This window comes from Macrobrachium nipponense, chromosome 22, assembly GCF_015104395.2.
Source record: "Macrobrachium nipponense isolate FS-2020 chromosome 22, ASM1510439v2, whole genome shotgun sequence".
NCBI lineage: Eukaryota > Metazoa > Arthropoda > Malacostraca > Decapoda > Palaemonidae > Macrobrachium > Macrobrachium nipponense.
In genome coordinates this window covers 77,979,228-78,002,436 of record NC_087213.1, presented here as the reverse complement: position 1 = coordinate 78,002,436, position 23,209 = coordinate 77,979,228, and the positions used below count along the sequence as shown (strand labels likewise).

Below are 23,209 nucleotides of genomic sequence, written 5' to 3'. Positions count from 1 at the left end.
TTTTACTTGAATATTATCATTATATTATCTGAAATTCATTCTTACTTCCTTTCAGGGAATATGTGATGGGGCTGGAGCAGTTGTATTAGCTTCAGAAGAAGCTTGTAAGGAGCATGGTTTCAAGCCTTTAGCACGCTTAGTAGGTTATGCAGTTGCTGGAGTTGACCCAACCATTATGGGTATTGGTCCTGTGCCAGCTATTCAGAAATTACTAAAAGTTTCAGGTTTAGAACTGAAGGATGTTGGGATGGTTGAGGTAAGTTTTCTGTTACGCTGTCAAGTTAAATGCAGTGTTAATTGCTTTGGGAATCATTGAACTTTGATTTATTTAGTTTTCAGTGTACCAATAGACCTTAGAAAAAAATGTCTTTTATTGAAGGTGTTAGTTTTTCTGTATCTAGAGATCAGCATTAATTTTTCTGAACTAGGATTATTTTTCATTTTTTTCTGCCATGATAGTCATTATTTCATAGAATGATTTTCCTTAAACAGAATGTGTTGTTTTCCATGCCAAGCTGATATTCATGAAAATTTGGGTATTCTGTATGGCTAATTCATATAGTACAGTACTGTGCATTACTGTTCTTACTGTATCAAAACAGTGTTCGTAACAATGAGTGTTTCAAATGGAGTTTTAGTGTGTTTACCTTTTCAAATTTATTGGGAGTGTTCTTTAAATTTTTAGAGCAAATCAGGATACTCTTGAACCTTATACAGTGTACTATAGGCATTATTAAAGTGTCTTTGGAGATTTGTAGAGCAAATTAAGATACCCCTGAACCTTACGCAGTGTACAGTCCAGTCCCGAAATAAACCTTATGCAGTGTACAGTCTGATCCCGAAATACACGTGTTCGAATTGTGCGATTCCCCTTTAATGCAGTTGCTAGTTCTCAAAAATAGATTTTCTGTATCTGTGAAGCCATTCAAAGTCTGGGAGTCACACGCCACAAACGTATCAAATCTATTGTTTTTTCCAAGTATTTTAGTTTGGGGGGGTTGTTCGCTGGTATCTGAGAGAAGGGGTGGGGGGAATGTGAGAGAAAAATTTCCTGCTCAGCCATTAGCTAAGACGGAAGGCTCCGCTTCACATATTTGTGATGTCATAGCATAGTGTGTATGAATGTTCGGTATCATCATCATCATCATATGTATTATGCAGATCTGTGAAGTGTATTCTGAAGGCTTCTGATCGGCCATCAGCTAAGACGGAATGCTCACCCTCACACATTTGTGATATAGCACAGTGTGTGTGAATGATCAGTATCATCATCATCATCACCATACATTTTATTCAGATCTGTGAAGTGTATTCTGATCATCTGCATCATGTATGCATCTGCCTAGAAGTCGAAGAAGAAGACCTATTTTCTCGAAACTAAAAAGCTTGTTCTTAAGTTAAAGACGAAGGAAAGAGCAACTTCCATTTTGGCAGCAGTCGACAACTTGAAATCTGTCATTGCTGAACAGGAAGTAAGAGAGAGAGGTGCTCATAGCCAAGTTTGTTAGACCTAACGGGAGTGAAGACACGCATGATCCACCAGTCCCCGAAACCTCAAATGGTTCACAAAGTCTTCCTTCAGCGGAACTCTTAGCGAACAATTAAATAGAGGAGTTTGAAGGTTTTTTTGGCAGAGGATAGGTAGAGGAAATTCCATCCAAAAGGTTTTTTAAAGGAAATGACTATCGTACAGTACACTTGCACCCAATAGTGGCAGTATTTACGAGTGGGAGTTTTCACCATCTTGGGCGTAATTTTAAACTTGTTCAAGTTATTAAAATCTTTTTAACCCATAAACGCTGTGCTGGTATTTCTGAAAGTGTCTCCCATATGCCGGCGGCGTTCGGGAGTGAGCACTGAAGCTGAAAAAATTTATTTTTCAAAAAATCACAGCACGCTTAGTTTTCAAGATTAAGAGTTTATTTTTGGCTCCTTTTTTTGTCATTGCCTGAAGTTTAGTATGCAACTATCAGAATTGAAAAAGAATATCATTATCATACATAAATATTGGAATATATGACAGCGCAAAAATAAAATTTTATATAATTGTATACAAATCGCACTGTGAGCAAAATGGTTAAAGCTAATGAGTTAATGATTTTTTTGTTGTATTGTACACTAAATTGCGATGATTTTGGTATATAACAAATTGTAAAACGATCAAAGCAACAGAGAAAATATTATCACAAAATGATGCATGAATTCATAACACACAGACGTAAAAAAAAGTTGTTTTAAAAAATTCACCATAAATCGAAATATTGTGCTAGAGACTTTCCGTTTGTTGCCAAATGAAGGTAATTGATTGAATATTACTAAATTGTAAGTGTTGTAGCTTACAATTGCAGTTTTCGACCATTTCAGTCGAGTTAAATTTGACCGAAGGTAAAATTTTTTCTATTTATCGTGATATATATGAAAATATTTGAAAACTGATAAAAGCTACAACCATGAGTTATTTTTTGTTGTATTCTACATGAAATTGCACATATTTTCATATATAAAACTTTATGTAACGGCTAATATAAAATGGTGCAAGCATTACGACAATTGGACGAAAGAATTTCTGATTTTTTCGGCAGAGTTACCGAGCGGATGTAAGGAAAAAGTTTTTTTTTTAAGTTCACCATAAATCGAAATATTGTGCTAGATACTTCCAATTTGTTGCAAAATAAAGGCAAATGATTGAATATTACTAGAATGTAAGAGTGTTAGCTTACAATTGCTTTTTTTACCATTTCGGTCGAGTTGAAGTTGACCGAAGGTTGAAATTTTGGCACATCGTTATTTATATGAAAATATTTAAAAACTGATAAAAGATACAACCATGGTTTTTTGTTGTTGTATTTTACATGAAATTGCACACATTTTCATATATAAAACTTTATGTAACGGCTAATATAAAACGGTGCAAACATTACGACAATCGGACGAAAGAATTTCTGATTTTTTCGGCAGTTACCGCGCGGACGTAAGGAAAATTTTTTTTCCAAAAATTCACCATAAATCGAAATATTGTGCTAGAGACTTAACAATTTGTTGCAAAATTAAGGTAAATGATTGAATATTACTAGTATGTAAGAGTTTTAGCTTACAGTTGCGTTTTTCGACCATTTCTGTCTAGTCAAAGTTGACCGAAGGTTGAAATTTTGGCACATCGTTATTTATATGAAAATATTTCAAAACTGATAAAGCTACAACCACGGGTTGTTTTTTGTTGTATTCTACATGAAATTGCACACATTTTCATATGTAAAACTTTGTAACGGCTAATATAAAACTGTGCAAACATTACTACAATCGGACGAAAGAATTTCAGATTTTTTCGGCAGTTACTGCGCGGATGTAAGGAAAAAGTTTTTTTTTTAATTCACCATAGATCGAAATATTGTGCTAGTGACTTACAATTTGTTGCAAAATGAAGGTAAATGATTGAATATTACTAGAATGTAAGAGTGTTAGCTTACAATTGCTTTTTTTACCATTTTGGTCGAGTCGAAGTTGACTGAAGGTTGAAATTTTGGCACTTATCGTTATTTATATGAAAATATTTAAAAACTGATAAAAGCTACAACCATGGGTTGTTTTTTGTTGTATTGTACATGAAATTGCGCACATTTTCATATATAAACCTTTATGTAACGGCTAATATAAAACGGTGCAAACATTACGACAATCGGATGAAAGAATTTCTGATTTTTTCGGCAGTTACCGCGCAGACGTAAGGAAATTTTTTTTTTTTCAAAAATTCACCATACATCGAAATATTGTGCTAGAGACTTAACAGTTTGTTGCAAAATGAGGGTAAATGATTGACTATTACTAGAATGTAAGAGTTTTAGCTTACAATTGCGTTTTTCGACCATTTCGGTCGAGTCAAAGTTGACCGAAGGTTGAAATTTTGGCAATTATCGGTATTTATATGAAAATATTTCAAAATGATAAAAGCTACAACCATGGGTTGTTTTATGTTGTATTCTACATGAAATATTCTACATGTCTACAGTATATGTATTGCTTAAGCAACATGTGAAAAAGGGTACATATAGTGAGATAGCCATAGCTAAGATATTAACTTGTAAACACTAGCATCCTAAATGCCACGCGTTCCCACTCGTAGCATTCAAGATGGCCGTGACGCCGTGTTCCCGCAATACCATAAACGGGCTCACAGGTCTATAAAGAGACTGCTATTTTCATAATATATATTGAAAACAGAAATTGGGGTACTCAACTTAGGTGTTGGAGACATCTGAGCGGAAGCCATCGTAAATAAATCACAAAATTACACGAAAATAACCACAAAGCGAGAACGCGTCTTTGCTAAAGAGTTTCTAGAAAAGATTGAGTGAGGGCGCTCACATCGGGCGTCAGCAGTGGTAGTTCTGAGGCGATGTGGGAGTGACCGTTGTCGCGGCACACCCCATATTGGGTTTTTGGGAAGGAATACTCTAAATGGCAGGAGACCTGTGAATAGTGGCTTTCACATGCCCCGAACTTTATACATGACGTCCTTTGGGTGCTCGCGCGAGGGTAGTAACCTCTGCATACCAATGCTAACTTTTTTTCTGGTATATTTAGAAAGAATTTATATCAGAAAAGAGGCTAGAAGGATCTTTTCACCGGCAAACACAGGTCGACCCAGAAAGATTTTTTTGAAAATGAAAAAAAATTTAGTTTCCCCACAAATCCATTAGGAACTGCTAAAAAGCAACACTTGATAGAAAATCAAGAGATATACAAGAATTAAATGTGTTCTTACAAATTTTAAGCCTAGAGTGAAAAAATTGCAGATTGCATCTGTGAATTGTAAGTCTAAAGTCACTAAAGTAGCAGTACAAATCAGCCATTAATTATATTTCTGTATTACAGAAAACTTGTCTTGTAGGAGGCCATTATGAGTGACTGAGGATTAGGATGAATTGGCTATCTTGATTAGGGGCATTCTGATATTCAAATTTCAAGGGATGATCAAAATCGAGTTATTAAGAGTTATGGTTTAAATAAACATATCCTGAAGTGTTATTGCTAAAGAAAAATTTTAGTCGGGTTAATTGACAATTTTGTTTCACTTTTATCACCATGAGTGACAAATCATTGCAAAACCAACAGCAATCCCTTGGTATATTTACGAGCAAATTTACAAAAAGACGCCACATGAGAGAGATGTAATACATATCTCCCTTGAAGTTACAAGCAGAACTGGAGTCTTGAGATGCCTGATTCTTGGTTTTACCCAGTGTAAAAGTTGCCTTTAGTGAATTTATGGGCTATAGAAGTATTGGTACTTCTTTCCCGCCCGATTCTTTCCAAATTGATGGTGCTTAATATTGTTTATCTACAGGATCAATCTGTCCATTAAAGGATAATATTAAAAATTGGTAAATAGGAGTGCAGTCTTTTTTTTTTTTAATATGTATTAGCACACATGTGCACACCTCGTTGTATGCTGCTAGATATCTTGTTCTGGGACAGAATTTAAGTGAGGGGTTTGTCATTGAAACTACAAAGGGTAAAATTTGGCGTTTTAATATATTAGAAGATAGAACCATAATTATGGAAATTAAGAATTTTGGTTGCTTTAACACATTTTTTTATTCATGCATTGTAGCATGTTTTTTATTCGTGCATTATTACTTATTAAATCTAAATTCTTTTACAGATTAATGAAGCATTTGCTCCACAAACCATTGCTTGTCAAAGAGCCCTTGATCTTGATCCAGCCATTTTAAATATGAATGGAGGAGCAATTGCTTTGGGTCACCCTTTGGGAGCATCAGGTTCTCGTATTACTGCTCATATTGTTCATGAAATCAGGTATATATATATATGTATTTATGTATAGTACTATACTTGTATCAGTTCCCCCATAGGGGGCACCAGTTAAGTATGCTACATAGACTATAGTATTTTTTTTTTTTTTTGCTTCACCTACTAGAGAAATAATTTAAATTTACTGTGCTCCAATTATCAGTTCTCTTGTAACAACAAATAATTTGGGAAAATCATACAGAGAAAACTGTTCATTGCATACCACTTTACCTTATTAAAATTTATAGAGGGTGGTTTCACTTTTGTTGGTAGAGTTAGCTTTCCAAACATAGTTTTAATGTATTTGCTGCTAGATAAAAAAATGAAGATAATCCTTTGCCAAGGGTTTTAAAGTTTGTGTTAATATTTGCATGCTGATTGTCTTTGTAAGGAAAATAAGAGAAAACTAAATTGAAGAAGGGATGTCTTCATTACTGGTCATGGCATAATTGTTTCTACACGTATACAAACCTTCCATCTTTACATAATCATGCAAGCTGGAACCGCCATTTAACTTTAAACAAGGTTGTTATTGGTAATTGGCTATCAACGGTAGGGAGGAAGCCCCACCACCTAGTCCATTTTACATTTTGGCCATAGTCTGAGAGAGACATGTCTCTTCTGCTGCTTTGCTGTTCAACTTAGTTCTTCATAACTACTTTCCTTCTTAAGTATAATTGTAGTTTTTAGAAATTTTGCTTATTTAAAAATGCGTACTGCAACCTTACATAGTATACGATTCTTTTTATATATTAGCTCTTTCTTCTGCATAGTTTTTTTTTATCAGTATGGGGTGGAATATGTGGGAACTGTGAGCAGATGCTTCAGTTACCATTTGATCCATGCCCAAGAGAGAGAGAGATGTAATGTATGAGCCTTTCTCTTTGATATTCTCTCAAACTTGTTTTCTTTTTTTATATAACTCAAACTCAGATCTTGTCTTACCCTTGTTGTTTGTTCCTTTATTGATTGATTTCTATATGTAGACACCTCAACTTTGTTTGATCAAACATCTGGTTCTACATCTCTTCTTTGTTTATTCTGGGTGTTTTCTCTCTTAAACTAGCAGGGATTTTATTTTGACTACACAATTACTTGGAATGTTGTAACGTTTTAGTCTGTCAGATGTTGTAGAGCTTGTGAGAGGCTTGAGACGGAGGTGGGTTCTCTTGCTATAGTGGGCAATGTCACAACCCGTTATACGAAAGCTGCTGCTTGCCTTTGGCCATGTAATCCCCTCTCCCTTGGCGCAAGAAGGAAGTCTCTCCTGTCAGTGTTATTCTCACCCATTTTGTCTACATCCCCTTCCTTTTATCCTTCAGAGCAAGACCAAGTGTAGCCTTTGTACCAGGAATTCTGCCTTTGTACCAGGATGAGAATTCTTAGTGTACTTGTGCTTACTTTTCCCCTGCAAATTTCCTTATGAGAACAGTTGCAGTTGTCATCAATGTCGGTCCAGTGTCTGGACATCTAAACCAAAGATAAGCTTTCCAACGAAGGAAGATACACGTCTGTGCAAATGTTGCACACCCGTGTCTTTGCTTCATGTTGTATGACTGAGGAGGAAGAGAGAGAGGGATTGGGGTGGTCATAAGTTTCTTCGGATCACTGTACGTTTACGACTGTAGTTAAAGTGTATGTAGACCTCCAGTTGTATTTCCTCATAGCATTGGTGCTCTGATGGATGGTCATGTCTCTGGTAAGCCCCATGGCTGGTGACTTAATTTGACACCCGGTCAATTTGACGCCCGGTAAATTCACTCCAAATATCCAAAATATAGATAAATAAAAGGAGTATACAATTTTAACAGAAAATAGAATTTCAATCTTGCCTTGGTTGTTTATATGCATAATAAGTAGTTAAATGAAACCATCACATAATACAGACTAATGTACTTAACTGAAACTATCACTTCAGTAATATATCTTGGTTGTTTAGATGCATAATTATCTTATTTTGGTTGTTTATACTTAACTGAATATATCACTCCAGTACTTTATATTTCTACATCAACATCTTTCCTCTTTAGTCATTACTTAAAAAGGAATTATACATACACCATGCCTCACGTGTTTAACAGTACTACAGTAAAGAAGAAACTTGTGGATGACTTAAATTATCTATATAAAGTGCAGAAACGGAATACCGATGGATCCAAGACTTACTGGAAATGTGAAATCAAGTCATGTAAAGCTTGAATCCACACCATGTCGCACATCGAAGATTATGTAATAATCAAGAGTGCAGGTGAACATCATCATATTTCAAATGCTTCGAAACCGAAAGTGCGCAAAACTATAGCAGACCTAAAAACACAGGCAACTCCCTCCCAAGAATCTTGTCGTTCATTAATTTCATCTATTTGTAAAAACCTTGATGAAAACAAAATGGCTAACATCCCATCAACAAGTTGTGTAAGTTGCAATATGAGAAACTTGCATCGAACAAAAGAAAGTGCTCCTCCAATCCCCCAAAATCGATTTGGTTATGTGATACCCGATGGATACAAGTTCCTTGATAGTAGCAAACTTTTCTTGCAGTTTGATAGTGGTGAATCTAATGAAGACAGATTACTTGTGTTTGCAACAAATAAAGGCCTTGATGACTTAGTGAAAGCAAAACATTGGGTGGTTGATGCAACTTTTAAGTGTGCCCCAACTATATTTTATCAACTGTACATAGTACATATTCAAGTAGGTTTGTTCAGTGTTCCACGACTATTTGCATTGCTACCAAACAAGAAGCAATAAACTTACTCTCCTTTTTAACCAACTAAAACAATTAAAGCAAGGAACTTACCCTGAAAACATTATGATGGATTTTGAAAAAGGCAACATTAATAGTATTTTATGTGTTTCTTATTACAGTGGTACATCGAGATATGAAATTAATCCGTTCCGAGGCGGCCTTCGTATCATGAGCTTTTCATATCTTGAACCGCATTTTACATGTAAAATGGCGAATCCATTCCAAGCCCTCTAAAATCACCCCAGTAAATTTCATAATAAAGCTAAATTGACCTATAAACAATGAAATACTACAACAATTTGGACCATTCAATACCTAACTTAATACGTACTAGTAGTACTAATATGTACGTACCTGTAAATAAAGTGTATTAGTGTACAGGGTATACAAGAAATACTGTACGTACATACGTACGTATGTAGTAAAATGTGGAAGCTTATCTTTCGAGTGAGGCTATTTCCAAAAGTGGCGACAGAGGAGGAGGACAAATGGCAGAAAACTTCTAATAGTACGTACACTTAACTTTACGAAACACATTAACAAAACTGTAACACTTAACTTTACAAAAAACTTAAAATTAAATTTTTTTTTTTTTTTTATTTTTACATTTTTTTTTACTTTTTTAAACTAATTTTTTTTTTTTTTTTTTTTTTTTTACAAAATTTCAATTTCTTCACCACTTTCAACTTTATTTTTTTGTAGTATCACTTGGTTCTTCCTTTTTGCTTACTCCTACGAAAGGCCTCTTTAAAAAATAACTATACAAGGAAGAATGCTTCTGCCTGCTTTTGACAATGTTCCTGATACAACTCGGGCAAACATCATCGAACTGTAACACCTAACTGTGCAAGCATACGACCTGTGTAAGCCTTTTCAGGGTGTCTCTTTTCTACAAATGATTACACCTTATGAAAAGCAGCTAGAGCATCCTTAATTTCTGTCATTGTCATAGTGTCGTTGTCGTCCTTGCCGCTGCTAGAGAACTCTTCTTGAACGACGTTATGTTGCATGGCCTCCAACTCCTTCAGGTCATCCGTCGTAAGCTCCTCTTGGTGCTCCTCGAGAAGGTCATTGATGTCGTCCTCGTCGACGACCAGCCCCATGGACTTGCCGAGTGCAATGATCTCGTCAAGATCTGGTTGCGAAACAGTTTTAGGATCGTCAACTGTTCCTGAATCTGCAGCACCAGCTTCGCCACGTCGAATCCCTCGAAGTCTCGGGCGGATACGGCATCAGGCCAGAGCTTCCTCCATGAAGAATTCAAGGTTCGCTTCGAAACCTCCTGCCAAGCTTGGTCGATGAATCGGATGCATATCACAACATCGAAATGCTCCTTCCAAAATTGAAGCAAGGTGAGGTTTGTGGTATCGGTGATGTCGAAACATCTCTTGAAAAGATGTTTCGTATACATCTTCTTGAAGTTCGAAATCACTTGCTGGTCCATGGGCTGGAGGAGAGGGGTGGTGTTAGGCGGAAGATAAAAAACCTTGATAAACGAATACTCCACTAGGATATCTTCCTCGAGGCCAGGAGGGTGAGCAGAGGCATTGTCCAACAACAGCAAACATTTCAGAGGGAGGCGCTTCTCTTCCAAGAATTTCTTCACTGTTGGGCCGAAACAGATTTACCCACTCGGTGAACAAAAGTCTTGTTACCCAGGCTTTCGCATTAGCCCTCCACATCACTGGAAGCTTCTCCTTAAGCACTTTGTGGGCCTTGAAGGCTCGAGGAGTCTCCGAATGATACACAAGTAGGGGCTTCACCTTGCAATCCCCACTGGCGTCTGAACAAAGTGCAAGCGTAAGCTTGTCTTTCATGGGCTTATGCCCGGGTAGATTCTTCTCTTCCTGCGTGATGTACGCCCGACCAGGCATTTTTTTCCAAAAAAGGCCAGTCTCATCACAGTTGAAGATTTGCTGAGACTGTAGCCTTCCTTGAGTATCATCTCGTCGAACGTCTTAATAAAGGCTTCAGCTGCTTTTGTGTCCGAGCTGGCCGCCTCCCCATGTCGCACCACCGAATGGATGCCAGTCCGTTTACGGAATTTTTTGAACCACCATGAGAAGCCTTGAACTCTGGGGTTGGCGTCGATGTCCCTTCTCCGTCGTCTTCAGCTTGGGCAATCAAATCGACGAAAATAGCGCTGGCCTTGTGGCAGATTACCGTCTCCGTTATCGTATCGCCAGCAATTTCTTTGTCTTTTATCCAGACAAGAAGCAGCCTTTCCATCTCATCATGCACGTGGCTCCTCTTGCTAGACAAAATAGTCACGCCCTTAGAAGGTGTAGCTGCTTTGATGGCATCCTTCTGTTTAAGGATGGTGCCTATTGTCGACGGATTTTGGCCGTATTCCTTGGCGATCACACTCAATTGCATACCAGCTTCATGTTTTTTAATGATTTCCATCTTCGTCTTCAACGAAAGCATCCTCTTCTTTCCTACTTCAACTTTCTTGGGACCCATAACTACGTATATACTGTACATAATTAAGTTATGTAGTACGTATACGTATGAAGTAAAGTTCTCACACAACACAATAAAGTAGTACTACAACAAAATCACCGACGAATTTATGTTAATAAACAAAATTGTATAGAACAAACGAATTCCTCATGCTTACGATACCGATGATGCCGCGAAGTGGCTGAAGAAGCATGCCGCTACGTAGATGCACGATGGGAGAGATGCTGACCAATAGGAGAGCAGGATCTTATGATGGTGACTAGCATCAGGAACCAATGTGAGAGCGGGAGGATGGTGGCGAGTCTACTTAGTTGGCGGCGAGCGAGTTTTAAAATTGTTATCGGTGGTCTGAGCGAATCTCGGACTTTACAGCAACAACCTTTCGTATCTTAACAATTTTTGTATGTAGAGCCACAAAAATCTTTGTACGTATTTGCTTTCGTATCTCAGAGTTTTTCATAAGTTGAGCCTTTCGTATCTCAAGGTACCACTGTACTTCCATTTCATGTTGTCTTTTTCATCTTTCTCAAAATGTGTAAAAAAAAAAATATGTAAAATTGGCTTCAAGGCTAGATGCCATCATGACAATGAGTATAGTATGAAAATGAGATGTTTATCAGCACTAGCCTTTCTTCCTCTCGATGATGTAATTGATGGCTTTGAAGAGCTTGTTGAGATGAAAATCTCCTCAAGAACTTGTCTTATTTTGAAATTACTTACATAGGATGTGTCTGAGGTAGAGGAACCTGACAACGAAGAACTCCTATGTTTCCCGTTGGAATGTCCACTTTAGAACGGAATCTGAGATACCTCACACAAATAACAATTTAGAGGGCTATCACAATGCCCTACAAAGTTCTTTAAGTTGCTCACACCCTAATTTATGGAAATTAATTGCTGTACTGAAGAAAGAAGAACAATTAGCTCAGCTGAATAAGGTTTAATTTGATAAGGGTCAGATCTGTGGCACAAAAAAGTATAAAAATATAAACAAACGGCTACAGATAATTTGAGAGATATAGTACCGAAAATAAAATAGTTTTCTTACGATCAATAGCTCATAACCTACAGCATTATTAGAATTTTATTTTTTTTAGGTTTTACTAATGTACATTTTATCATTTTAAATTTTTTATTTGATTTCCTCATATACTTACTGTATATTAAATAAAATGAGTTAACATGGCTCTTAGTATTCCTCTGAAATAGTAACTGTATTGTTACATGTATTGTTACTTGTTTATCTTGCAAATACTTATCTTATATGTACGTATTTTGAACTAAAACAAAAGTGGAAGGCAAATTGACCGGGAGGCAAAATACTGGGAGTCTCTTTTCACTGGTCATCCATGGCTGTCCTCTACCATTGAGTCTTCAGTCCAGCTCAAAAGTATAGTACTACCACACTTCTCTCTGGTTCCGTCAGTCTCTCTCGATGACTCCAGTTGATGTTTGTAACGGAGGTGTTGGAAGTTATTGTGTCAGGCGTTTGAGACTCCTCAGTATCAATCAGTTTGCAGATAAGTTCTTTGATTCATTTGGGATCACAGAAGCAATCAAAGGTGTCCCTATCAAATCCCTTCCCTTTCCAGAAGAGGAAGTAGGGTAAGAAGATGCTGAAATGGTTTTCTTCCCCATGAGAGGCTGCTGGTGGGGGAGTGCCCGTGGCCTTAAGCATCGTGACATTGGCTGAAACCTGGATAGTAGATGTCCTTTGGTAGGATATCGACTTCCTTTTGAGTTCTTTAACACACTCAACACACTCATCAACCATCCGGTCCATGTCCACAAATTCATTCCAGTATGTTGAAGAATCTTCCTATGCAGGGAAAAGGAGATTTTGAATGACTGTGTTGGAAATCGTTACAGTCTGGTTACAGATTTCCTCAGCCTTCCCTCTCTTGTAGAGAAAGTGACAGGTAATTAGAAACCATTCATAGATCATTCTTTCCTGACCCATTTCAACAGACTTTATTCAAGATAGAAAGACACACACCATCCTTGTAACTATCAGGGTGTCCAACTTGACTCCTTCAGTGGGTTTGAGGGACTAGTGTTTCCGAATACTCACATGTCAGTCCTACCACAAGTTCCTCACTTTAATTATTGGGTCTACTTCATACCCCTTCAGAGCATACAGCTCCATCTCTAATCTCTGCTGTAAGCGTCCGACCTCTCCCAAAGTTTTCATATGACCTCACATTGGCATTGACTAGGGAACTTTAGATCAGGGTATATCTCCTGATGTATACATGTATAGATGATTGATTGATTGTGGTGAGCTCTCATGCGCAGTGTCTCTAGGACAGGACCGACTTCTCAGATTTGGTCACTGCTTGAGAGTTGTATGGACTTTAGAAGTTCTAACTCACCCGGGCAGGAATAAGTATCTGCGAGGCCAACAGATACTGCAATGAGGTTGTCCTTTTTTCAACAGTGGCAACCATCTCTGCAGTAACAAGTTCCTGGTCCCCTGTCATCAACAGGGAGTCCGGTTCTTCATGGTTGGCTTCTTTATTCCCTTTAGTGCTGATTGAAGTGGTCCTGGTCTTTGACAAATGACTTCCCGTTCCTTCCCCTGGTCTTTGACAAATGACTTCCCGTTCCTTCCCTCACTCTCTCAAAGAAAGACAGTCAGTTTAGCCTAATGATTAGATGACAGGAATCTCCTTTTGGGTGCTGTTACACACTGTCCCTTCAGTGATACTTTGTGTCACAAAGCGTCGACTTGAATGGCAGTCACCTGCACTACATTAATGTTAGGTTAGATTGGGTAACCAAACTGAGCTTAACCTAATGTGCCCTTCAATATCCTGGAACTCCTTAGCTTTCAAAAGCCTCAGGATTCAAGGATAGGCATTTTGTGGTGCTGATAAGCAATGGTACCATGGTAGTTCCATAGTTGACAAGAAAGGGGCTAATGGCCTTTTATCTACTCAGTTTGACTGTGCAGGTGTATGGCTGGGCAGTAGCATACTCGGCACAGTGGTCAACCAGACATATTCCAGGCAAGATGGCTGTAATGACAGACAAGTTGAGTCACTAGGGTCGGGGTTAGGGATAATTGGTCGGCACCTTGACATTTTGAAAGGATTGTTCGACCTTGGAAGACAGTTGAGTAAGACATTCAATCTTGATACACCGAGGCTGTTACTGTTTGGGTCTGTCTTTCTGGTCTGAGTGCATTAACAGCCAACAGCCATACATGATGGTATGGCTGTTGGCTGTTAATGCACTCAATCCAGAAAGACAGACCTGAACAGTAACAGCTTCAGTGTGTCAAGATTGAATTTTTAACTCAGCAGCCTTTCAAGGTCAAACAATCCTTTTAGAGTGTCGAGGTGCAGAGAACAATTATCCCTAACACGGACCGTAGTGACTCAACTTGTCATTACAGCCATCTTGCGTGGAAAGTGTCTAGTTGACCACTGTGCTGAGTGTGCTACTGGCCACCCATGCACCTCCAGTCACATTGAGGAGATAAAAGGACATTAGCCCCCTTTCTAGTTGACTATGGATGGAACTACCATACTGTTGCTTGTCAACACCACACCACAGAGTGCCTATCCTTGGATCTTCATCAACCACCCGCTCCATTCCATGTCCACAAATTCGTTCCAGCATGCTGAAGAATCTTCCCATGCAGGGAAGGTGAAGGCAATGCTGAATGGATATGTGGTGGAAATTGTTACAGTCCAGTTCCAAGATTCTTCATTCTTCCCCCTCTTGTACAGAAAGTGACAGGTAATTGGAAACCATTCATAGATCCTTCGTTCCTGACCCGTTTCAACAGGCTCAGTTCAAGATAGAAACAACACGCTCTGTACTTACAACCATCAGGGAGTTCAACTTGATTCCTTTGCTTGGTTTGAGGGACTAGTGTTTCCGAATACTCACCTGTCAATCCTATCACAAGTTCCTCCCTTTCATTCTTGGGGAGACTTCATACCCCTTCAGAGCAGATAGCTCCATCTCTAATCTCTGTAGTGAGCATCCAACCTCTCACCAAGTTTTCACATGACCTCACCTTGGCTTTGACTAGGGAACTTTCATTCAGGGTATATCTCCTGGTGAGCTCTCATGCGCAGTGTCTTTAGGACAGGACCGACTTCTAAGATTTGGTTACTGCCTAATAGTTGCATGGACTGGAGAAGTTCTAACTCTCACCTGGGCAGGAATACGTATCTGTAATGCTGACAAATACAGTAGTGAGGTTTTTCTCAACTGGAACAACCATCTTTGCAGTTGCATGACGTTCTTGGTCACCAGTCGTTACCGGGAAGACTGGTTCTTTATGGTTGGTACCGCTTCTTGTCTCATCAGCAAGTTCAGCAATGTTGGGTCCGGTCAGTACTGGGGTGAGTGACTGCCTGAGAACACCAGATGCTATTGGCATCCATGAGATGTCATTTGTGTCCATGGCACACAAGTCTTGAGGCTAATGTCTTCCCACTGTTCTGTCTGATTCAATGAGTCTTTAACAGGGTAAAATCATTACAAATCTAAGGACCCTGGTGGGTGGATCTAAGTGATGCCTGACTATCTGGGTTACCACCTAAGAGGATTGACTTTCAAGCACAATTGCTGATGACTCATATTCAGTTCTGGCTTGGTTTAGAAGCAGTGTACAAGAATGCAGTTTCTTTTGACTTTGAATGATCTAATGGGTGTATTCCATAGCCAATATGGTGGACAATACATTCCGTGCAAGATTTCACAAGGTCAGGGGCATTGGTCTGCCCCTCGCATTCAGGTAGAAGCTGTCGGACAGGTACTATGACAGGCCACTTTCTCTTGCTTTTACCTTAGGTTCTATGGTGGCATCTGGCCTAGGTGTGCAGTACTGGCCTTCTTATACCCTTCCTCTCCCAGTGGGCAAAGGGATGGTTAGCTAGCCATTACTTGCTGGATAGGCTTGTATGGAGGTGTTCCAGACAACTGTGTATCCTGTCTTTAATCCAGCTCAATTTGGATAAATAGACGCAAGTCCTATCCTCTCTCTAGCAAGGGGAGAGGGGAACTGATAATAAACAAACTTGGTTATCTGATACTATGGGTTCATTGCAGCAGTTTTTCAAATCCGTGATGCTATATCCCATTAATTTGAAAGGCTAAAAACTGGCAGTTGAACATCCCACATTTTCAACAGATCAGAAGCAGGGGTCTCCTTCCATTGCTCTTACATGCCAGGAAGCGATGCCCCAGGTAAGGTGAACTACCAGTCAGTTCTGAGATTTGCTTAATCCTCCCACCGTGAAGTAAATCCCCCCATATGTAAAGACCGAAGGTTTGTATACATGGAAGAACAAAAGACAAACTTTAAATAATTATATTTTTCCTAACATACAAACCCGAGGTCTTTACATAAATGGCCCACCTCTAGCCACCCCTCATTCTGCTACCTGGGCCAAAAGGCAAAGTGAATGCATACCAACTGGATGGTGAGGCTTCCTCCCTTACCGTTGGTAGCAAACTACCAATACTAACCACCTTGTCTTAAGTTAAATGACCAGTTCCAGCTTGCGCTGAAAGAAAATCCCATGCGTAAAAACTTCTGATTTGTATATTAGAAAAAATACAAATTATGTTAAAAAAATTTCTCATTTTTTCAGGAATTAGTCTCCCTGGACATGGCAAAGTGCAATTTTTAGACTGTTTTGTTATGTATTATGATTTTTGCTTTCACTGTCTGGTTATGTATTCAGATTTTTGCTTTCACTGTCTGAAGTAATTAACAAATTTTTCTCTCTTTTCCAGGCGCCGTGGAATAAAATATGGCATTGGATCAGCTTGTATTGGTGGTGGTCAAGGCATTGCACTCCTGCTAGAGAGCCTTTAAGAGATATCTTACATTAATTACTACCAATCCATCCAAGACTGAAAAGTCCACCTTTTTAAATGAACATACAGTATTTAGGTGTTCATAATACATTATTATTGGACTTTCATTGTCTAAGCACGTATCAATGCAATTTTATACTAATTTTATGCCGTAGTTTGATTATGTAGCCATAAAGCTAATCAAATATATAGTATATATATTGTATAATTTTTGTATAATTATCCTTAATTTTTGTTATTATCTTCATAAGTACTGTGGTGTACTTTTGCTGCAGCCTTTACTCTGAGTATCTTATGTGCTCTTATGTTTCAATGCCTAAATCACTTATTTCCCAGTGTACTAATGAAAATTTAGTTCTAATACTTCTTTGCCACTGTTGTTCTAATGCAGTCATGTGGTTGTGGCAATTTTCACAATTTTGAACAAGAATGTTGAAGTAATGTATCAGGACTGTGCTAACATGGCAAATTTTTCATCAATATGCATTTTCATAACTAACAAGCCTGAGGCTTTACAAATGGGGAAAATGTCAAAAGCAAGCTGGATCCAGTTAAAAAGGAGAACAAGGTTTTGGTGGTGCATGCGAGTAAGTGGAGCCTGACCTCTCCTCTCCTTCACATATAACGTAACTCGTTAGTTGTCTGCCAGCTCAAGTAACTGTTAGTCATGAAAATACAGACTGATTAAAAATTTTTCATTTGTTCATACAGTTAAACCTTGGTTTTTGTATGCCTCTCTTTTCATACATTTCAGTTTTCATAGATTTTGTTATTAGTATGAAATTTTGTCTTGGTTATCATACATTTCCTCAGTTTTCGTACACTTGGAAACGCTCCATCCGGGGTCCAGCATGTGACCATGTCCAGTATTGAGTGCCCAAACAAAGCATCCCATCTGCTTTCGTGACCCATTCTGCTTCTGTGTTTGTTGTTTTTGTGCTTTTTATAATCAAGTGCAACTGCTAAATATGCCATCATGGGGCCAAAGAAAGTTCCAAGTGCTACCCTTGTGTAAAAAAGGTGAGAAACACTATAGAATTTAAGAAAGAACTAGTAGCAAAGTGTTGGAGGGAGTTGCTTGCTATCAGAAAATGCCAACAAGTGTTGCTATTAGTGAATTTAAGGCTAGCAGAGGCTGGTTTGAAAAATTCAGAAAATGAATTGGCATATATAATGTGCCTTCTTCAGGGATTAAGGACATGTTTGCAAAGTGGAATGATGTAAAAAAATTTGTGGAGAATTATCAACCCAACAAAGAAGTGTTAATCTGTTTCCAACATGTTTAATGACAATGTCGTGTTTAAATTTAGGCAAATTTTGAAGAAATGCCAGAAAAAAATGTCTCTGGACAGTTTTGTTGTGCGACAGGGGTCCAGTAACTCTTAAGCCTGTCCTGGTGCCAGTAAAAAATGAAGGTGGGACAGATAGTGCCAGTAAAAAACGAAGAGAAGTAACCCCAGGTAGGTCCTTGATACCTGAAGTCCCTCTGGAGGGAGATTCCCCTAACAAACTATAATCTCCCCTCCTTTTCGTCTTCCATATGCTAACAGGGTTTTTCCATAAAGGTAAGTGATGTTAAATGTTAATTTATTCATTTCATTAGTCATTTGTATGTATTTCTCATTGTCTTCTGTAAGTAAAACTGGGTTTATTCCTATTTTTATTAATATTTTTGGGGGTCTGGAACACATTAATTATATTTACATTATTCCATATGGGAATTATTGTTTAGGTTTTCGTACATTCGGTTTTCGTGGGAGGTTCTGGAACGGATTATGTATGAAAACCTAGGTTCCACTGTATATGGAACAAACTAGGTCTTTACATATAGGGAGAATTACTTTAGGTGGGAGGATAACGTAAGCTTTAGAAATGACTGGTGGTTTGGCTCACTTCCTGGTCAACTGTTAGAGCATGGGAAAAAGCTATATGCCTCTGATCTGTTAAGTAAAAGATTACGCAACAGCAAACATCTGGCTTTGACACAACAGGAACTCCAGTATACAATGGAAAAGAACCTGTAATTTGTTGCAGAAAACAAAACCAATGGTAGCTAACGACCTTGTTCTATTGTCAACCCCTCTCTCCCCTTGCAAGAGAGAAGGTAGGACTTGCTTCTACCTCTAGAATTTGTATTGTGTAAGAGCAATCGTATAGAAAATAGAATGGGTGCTCACTCACCTGTATCTAGCCAGTTCTAGCAAATCAAGGATCAAATCTCTCCCCTGCTGCATCTTAGACAAGATACAATCTGTCCCCCTAGGGCCAATGGATGAGCTGTACAACTTTTAGAGCAGCTACCAATGGACCCAATGAAAAAGTGTCCAAGGATCTATGGGCAATATTCTGTAGGTAGGAGGTGAAGACCATTTAGTGAACCATGTACCAGCCTTCAATACCCTATGGAATGGAATGGAATATGTGATTGTTCAACGAAATATACTTTCCTTGAACTACTTTAATAGGAGAATCCTGGATGTCAATCTGGTACCGGCCATTAAAATCTGGTTATCCCTTCCACACCTAGCCAGGTACATGCCCTGAGGGTCAACGGCCATGCGACCCACGACCTCTGTGCTTTCCTGGTAGCTGACCCGTCCACATATGTCAGCTCATCTTCCGTGTATTGGCCCGATTCCCCCTTTGTGCATTTCCTTGTGTTAGTGGCTTCTTCACCCCTTGTGTGTGTGTGTGTGTGTGTGTGCGTGCCCTTCACTCATGGAGTCCGACACTCCTCAACACCGTTGCCGAGGCCCTTCTGAGGCCAAGATGTGTGGGGCCGCCTTATCTTCTACGAAAATAGACCCCACGCTCTGTGTAACTTGTGTCGAGGTGTGGCGGGATCACAAGCTAGAAAAAAAACGAATGGCAAAACCCTCCCCACATTAACCTAGTACTCCAACTGCCAAACCCACCCTCAGGCATTGTGTGTTTTGTTTTGTTGTTGTTTAATTGTTAATTTAGTGCTTGCTTAGAGTTGTTTTGCCTGTGCTGTTGTGTTGTTTATGCAGCGGTCTTTTGTTGTGTTGTTGTGTTTTGTTGTTATATGTGGTTTTTTGTGTTGTTGTTGGTATTTCTGTGACCTATCTTCTTTACACAACAAAATACAGCAGGACAATTGACAAAAAACAAACAAAACAAAAAAACACAAAACACATGTACTTACCAATCAATCCAGTTACTCCGGGGCTATCCTGTGCTGTCCGCTGGTTGAGGTCACAGAAATACCAACAACAACACAAAAAACCACATATAACAACAAAACACAACAACACAACCAAAGACCGCTGCACAAACAACACAACAGCACAGGCACAACAACTCTTAAGCAAAAAAAAAAAACCCACTAAATTAACAACAACTAAACAACAACAAAACAAAACACAAAATTCAACCAATTTCCAATGCCTTCAAATAACTGCTTCCGACACTACTAACTCTCACCAGCTCTCACCAAAGACTGACTGAAAACTCACTCAAAACACAGAACTCTGATCTCCACCAGCAGCCAACCCAGCCAGAACTCACCAACAGCCAATACAGTCGTTAACCATCCAACCACCAATTACTCTCTCTCACACACACACACACACATCAAAATGGAACTGCATAACTCCTCTATATTTTCTCCCCTGTTACATTTAACAATGTCTTCTTTCACTCACAACACCCACACTAAATAGCCTTCCGCAGCATCCACGGATGCTCAGATGCAGGTCCCCTGGATCTTGTTTGAGGGCCCTCATACACACTCTCAGTTACACCGCCATCAACTTCTCCCAGATCACTTCCAGTTAGACTACCATTACTATCTCCCTCACTACCATCCCCCCAAATCCCATTCACTATCTCATCTACCCCTTCTAACTCTTGTCCGAACATCTCTCGTAACTCAGCCACCAAATCATTTACCTCATTTACACTCCTGCCAAACTCCCGAAGAGACTCATTCATACTGCTATCTACAACCTTACCACCTGATTCCCTTCCCGGTGAAACTTCACTAAACCCTGTCAGTTCAAACCCACACATGCTATATGTATCATTCCTCCCCTCAAAGTCATCTGTATTACATGCCTTATCCATTATTTTTACCCTAACATTAACCCCTCCATCATGCAGTTCACGTTTCTCCTTTTCATTCCCTTTCCTTACCTTCTTCCGCCTTCTTCCATACTCAACCAACACTAACTGCCGATCTTCCAGACCCATTTGCTCACTGACACTCGGCTCACATTTATTCACTTTTAACCACCCACTCATCACATTCTCCTGAACATACTGCCGCACACTAGAGGACCCACCCAACTGAATCCCCTTTTCACTTAGTTTCCCGAATTCCCAGCCTGACTCATCCTCTTTCGCCTACACACACTCGCCACATGACCTTCCATTCCACATTCAACACATTTTTTGCACGCTGTTCTTTACACATCCTAGCATAATGCCCGTTCTTCCCGCAGTTGCCGCAAACTATGTTCATATGGGTACCCCGACATCCACTAGCTATATGCCTTACCTGTCCACACCTATAACATTTAATATCCCTATCTTTCTTACACTCACTCACCAAATGCCCTGTTTGCCCACACCCAAAGCACGCTCCTAGTGGCCAACGACATTCATTCTTCCTATGTCCTGGCTTACCACATCTATAACACTGATCTCCTCGCTCACGACTAACTGACCCTACTCTTCCAACACTCACACTCTTATCTCTTTTAGGGCTAACTACACTTATTAGGGCTTGTGCCTTGTATGATAAGGCGCCCTATGAGGTAATGTTAGACTTGCGATAATCTTACGCTAAGTCGGTTGGTATTGCACTTCCATCTTCAATGGAGTGTTTTGGGGTTTGTAGATCACTTACGAAGTCGGGATTATCTTCTTGTTTATGACGATGATGTGTTAAACTCATGGTGAGGAGGTTCTTGTAGAAAACACGAAGTATAAAAATAGATATATTCTTCTGAAGTTTTACATGCTGAAGATCAGATATGATTGTACAAGTCTTCTAATAACGATAGCTTGATCGCTTCTGCCAATGATGATGGCTACTTCTGTTCTCTCTACATGATAAAGCTTAGGTAAAGAGATACAGGTCTTCTAATGACGATAGCTAACTCTGTTCTGCCTGTCTACCATCTCTGTTACAAGTTATGAAGGAACAGACAGTAGTTCGAACATATGAACATACATACAAATGACATAGTTTCATACGAACACACAATCAAATGAGACACGCTACAGATCACGTAGGCCGCTTGAGCTATAGGTCACGGTGTTTGTCTCAAGCAGGAAGCTTGGACTAAAGTTTATAAACAATTGAATGACTACAGGTGACGGCATGTTATCTTAGCGTACTTTTATTGTATACGTCATCTTTAGCGTCTCTAGTCTGATCACATTCCTGCAAGCAATCTTTTATATATATGGACTAACATTCCATATTTTTATTATGTAAACACTTACACACTCACATTACCTGCCCTAATGCTCCTATCTACCACTCACTCTGCCATTTGCCTCAGCCCTTCCAAAACTGCCTCCCTATAGCTTCTAAACTCTGGTACAACCTCAGCTACTTCAGTCCTAACACTAACACTTCTACTCTCTTTCATACACCTATCTAACTCGTAATCCTCTACTATTTCTAAAATGTCGTTCCATGTTAACCTTTCATTCGTCCATTGCATTTTCTCCTTACGTTTCAGATTTATAAACTCATATACACTCTCTGGTACAGTTGCCAACAACTTTCGCACTAACTCCTTACACTCATTTATTCCTTCGTCCCCAAACTTTTTCCTGGCTAATGTTTCTAACCTACAGACATACAATGACAACAACTCACCAACATTCATTATTGCCTCTTCAAAATCTTGCTTTCTCCTATATCTAACGCTACTCTTTATCCTCTTTGCCTGTTCTACAATCCTAGCTTTTACACTCTCATATGGCACATTTCCTACATTCTTCATTACCCCATACATACTCAACAAGAATCCCGTCAAAAAGCTACCTAACTCTCTTGTTATCCCCATACTTTGCCTCACAATACCTCTCATATTCTTTAAAAAAGTCCCCTATGTCCCTACTACCATATTCCTCATATTGTGCACATTGGGGTACCTCTCTCATATACACAGCCTTTCGTACCTCTTGCTCACTCTCACTTTCGCTACTTCCATTCTGACCCCTCTTTCCCTCTTCCGAATACAGCGAATCCACTTCCATACTCACGTCCATACCCATGACTACGCTCTTCTTACCCTTCTTTCTACCTACCTGTTTCCACTCACCGCTATCCAAATCACTCTCAGCCCTTTCCCCAATGTATTCTGT

General features: G+C 39.1%; 1 protein-coding gene across 1 annotated transcript in view; it reads left to right on the top strand.

Moving 5' to 3' along the window:
- LOC135198816 (3-ketoacyl-CoA thiolase, mitochondrial-like) overlaps positions 1–17,072 on the top strand; it is an 82,207-nt gene extending 65,135 nt beyond the window's left edge. The window contains exons 7-9 of the mRNA XM_064226783.1: positions 56–256; positions 5,663–5,817; positions 16,781–17,072. Coding sequence (XP_064082853.1) covers positions 56–256; positions 5,663–5,817; positions 16,781–16,862 — 438 coding nt within the window. The 3' untranslated portion in view covers positions 16,863–17,072. The remainder of the gene's footprint in view (positions 1–55; positions 257–5,662; positions 5,818–16,780) is intronic.
- Positions 17,073–23,209: the final 6,137 nt, after the last annotated feature.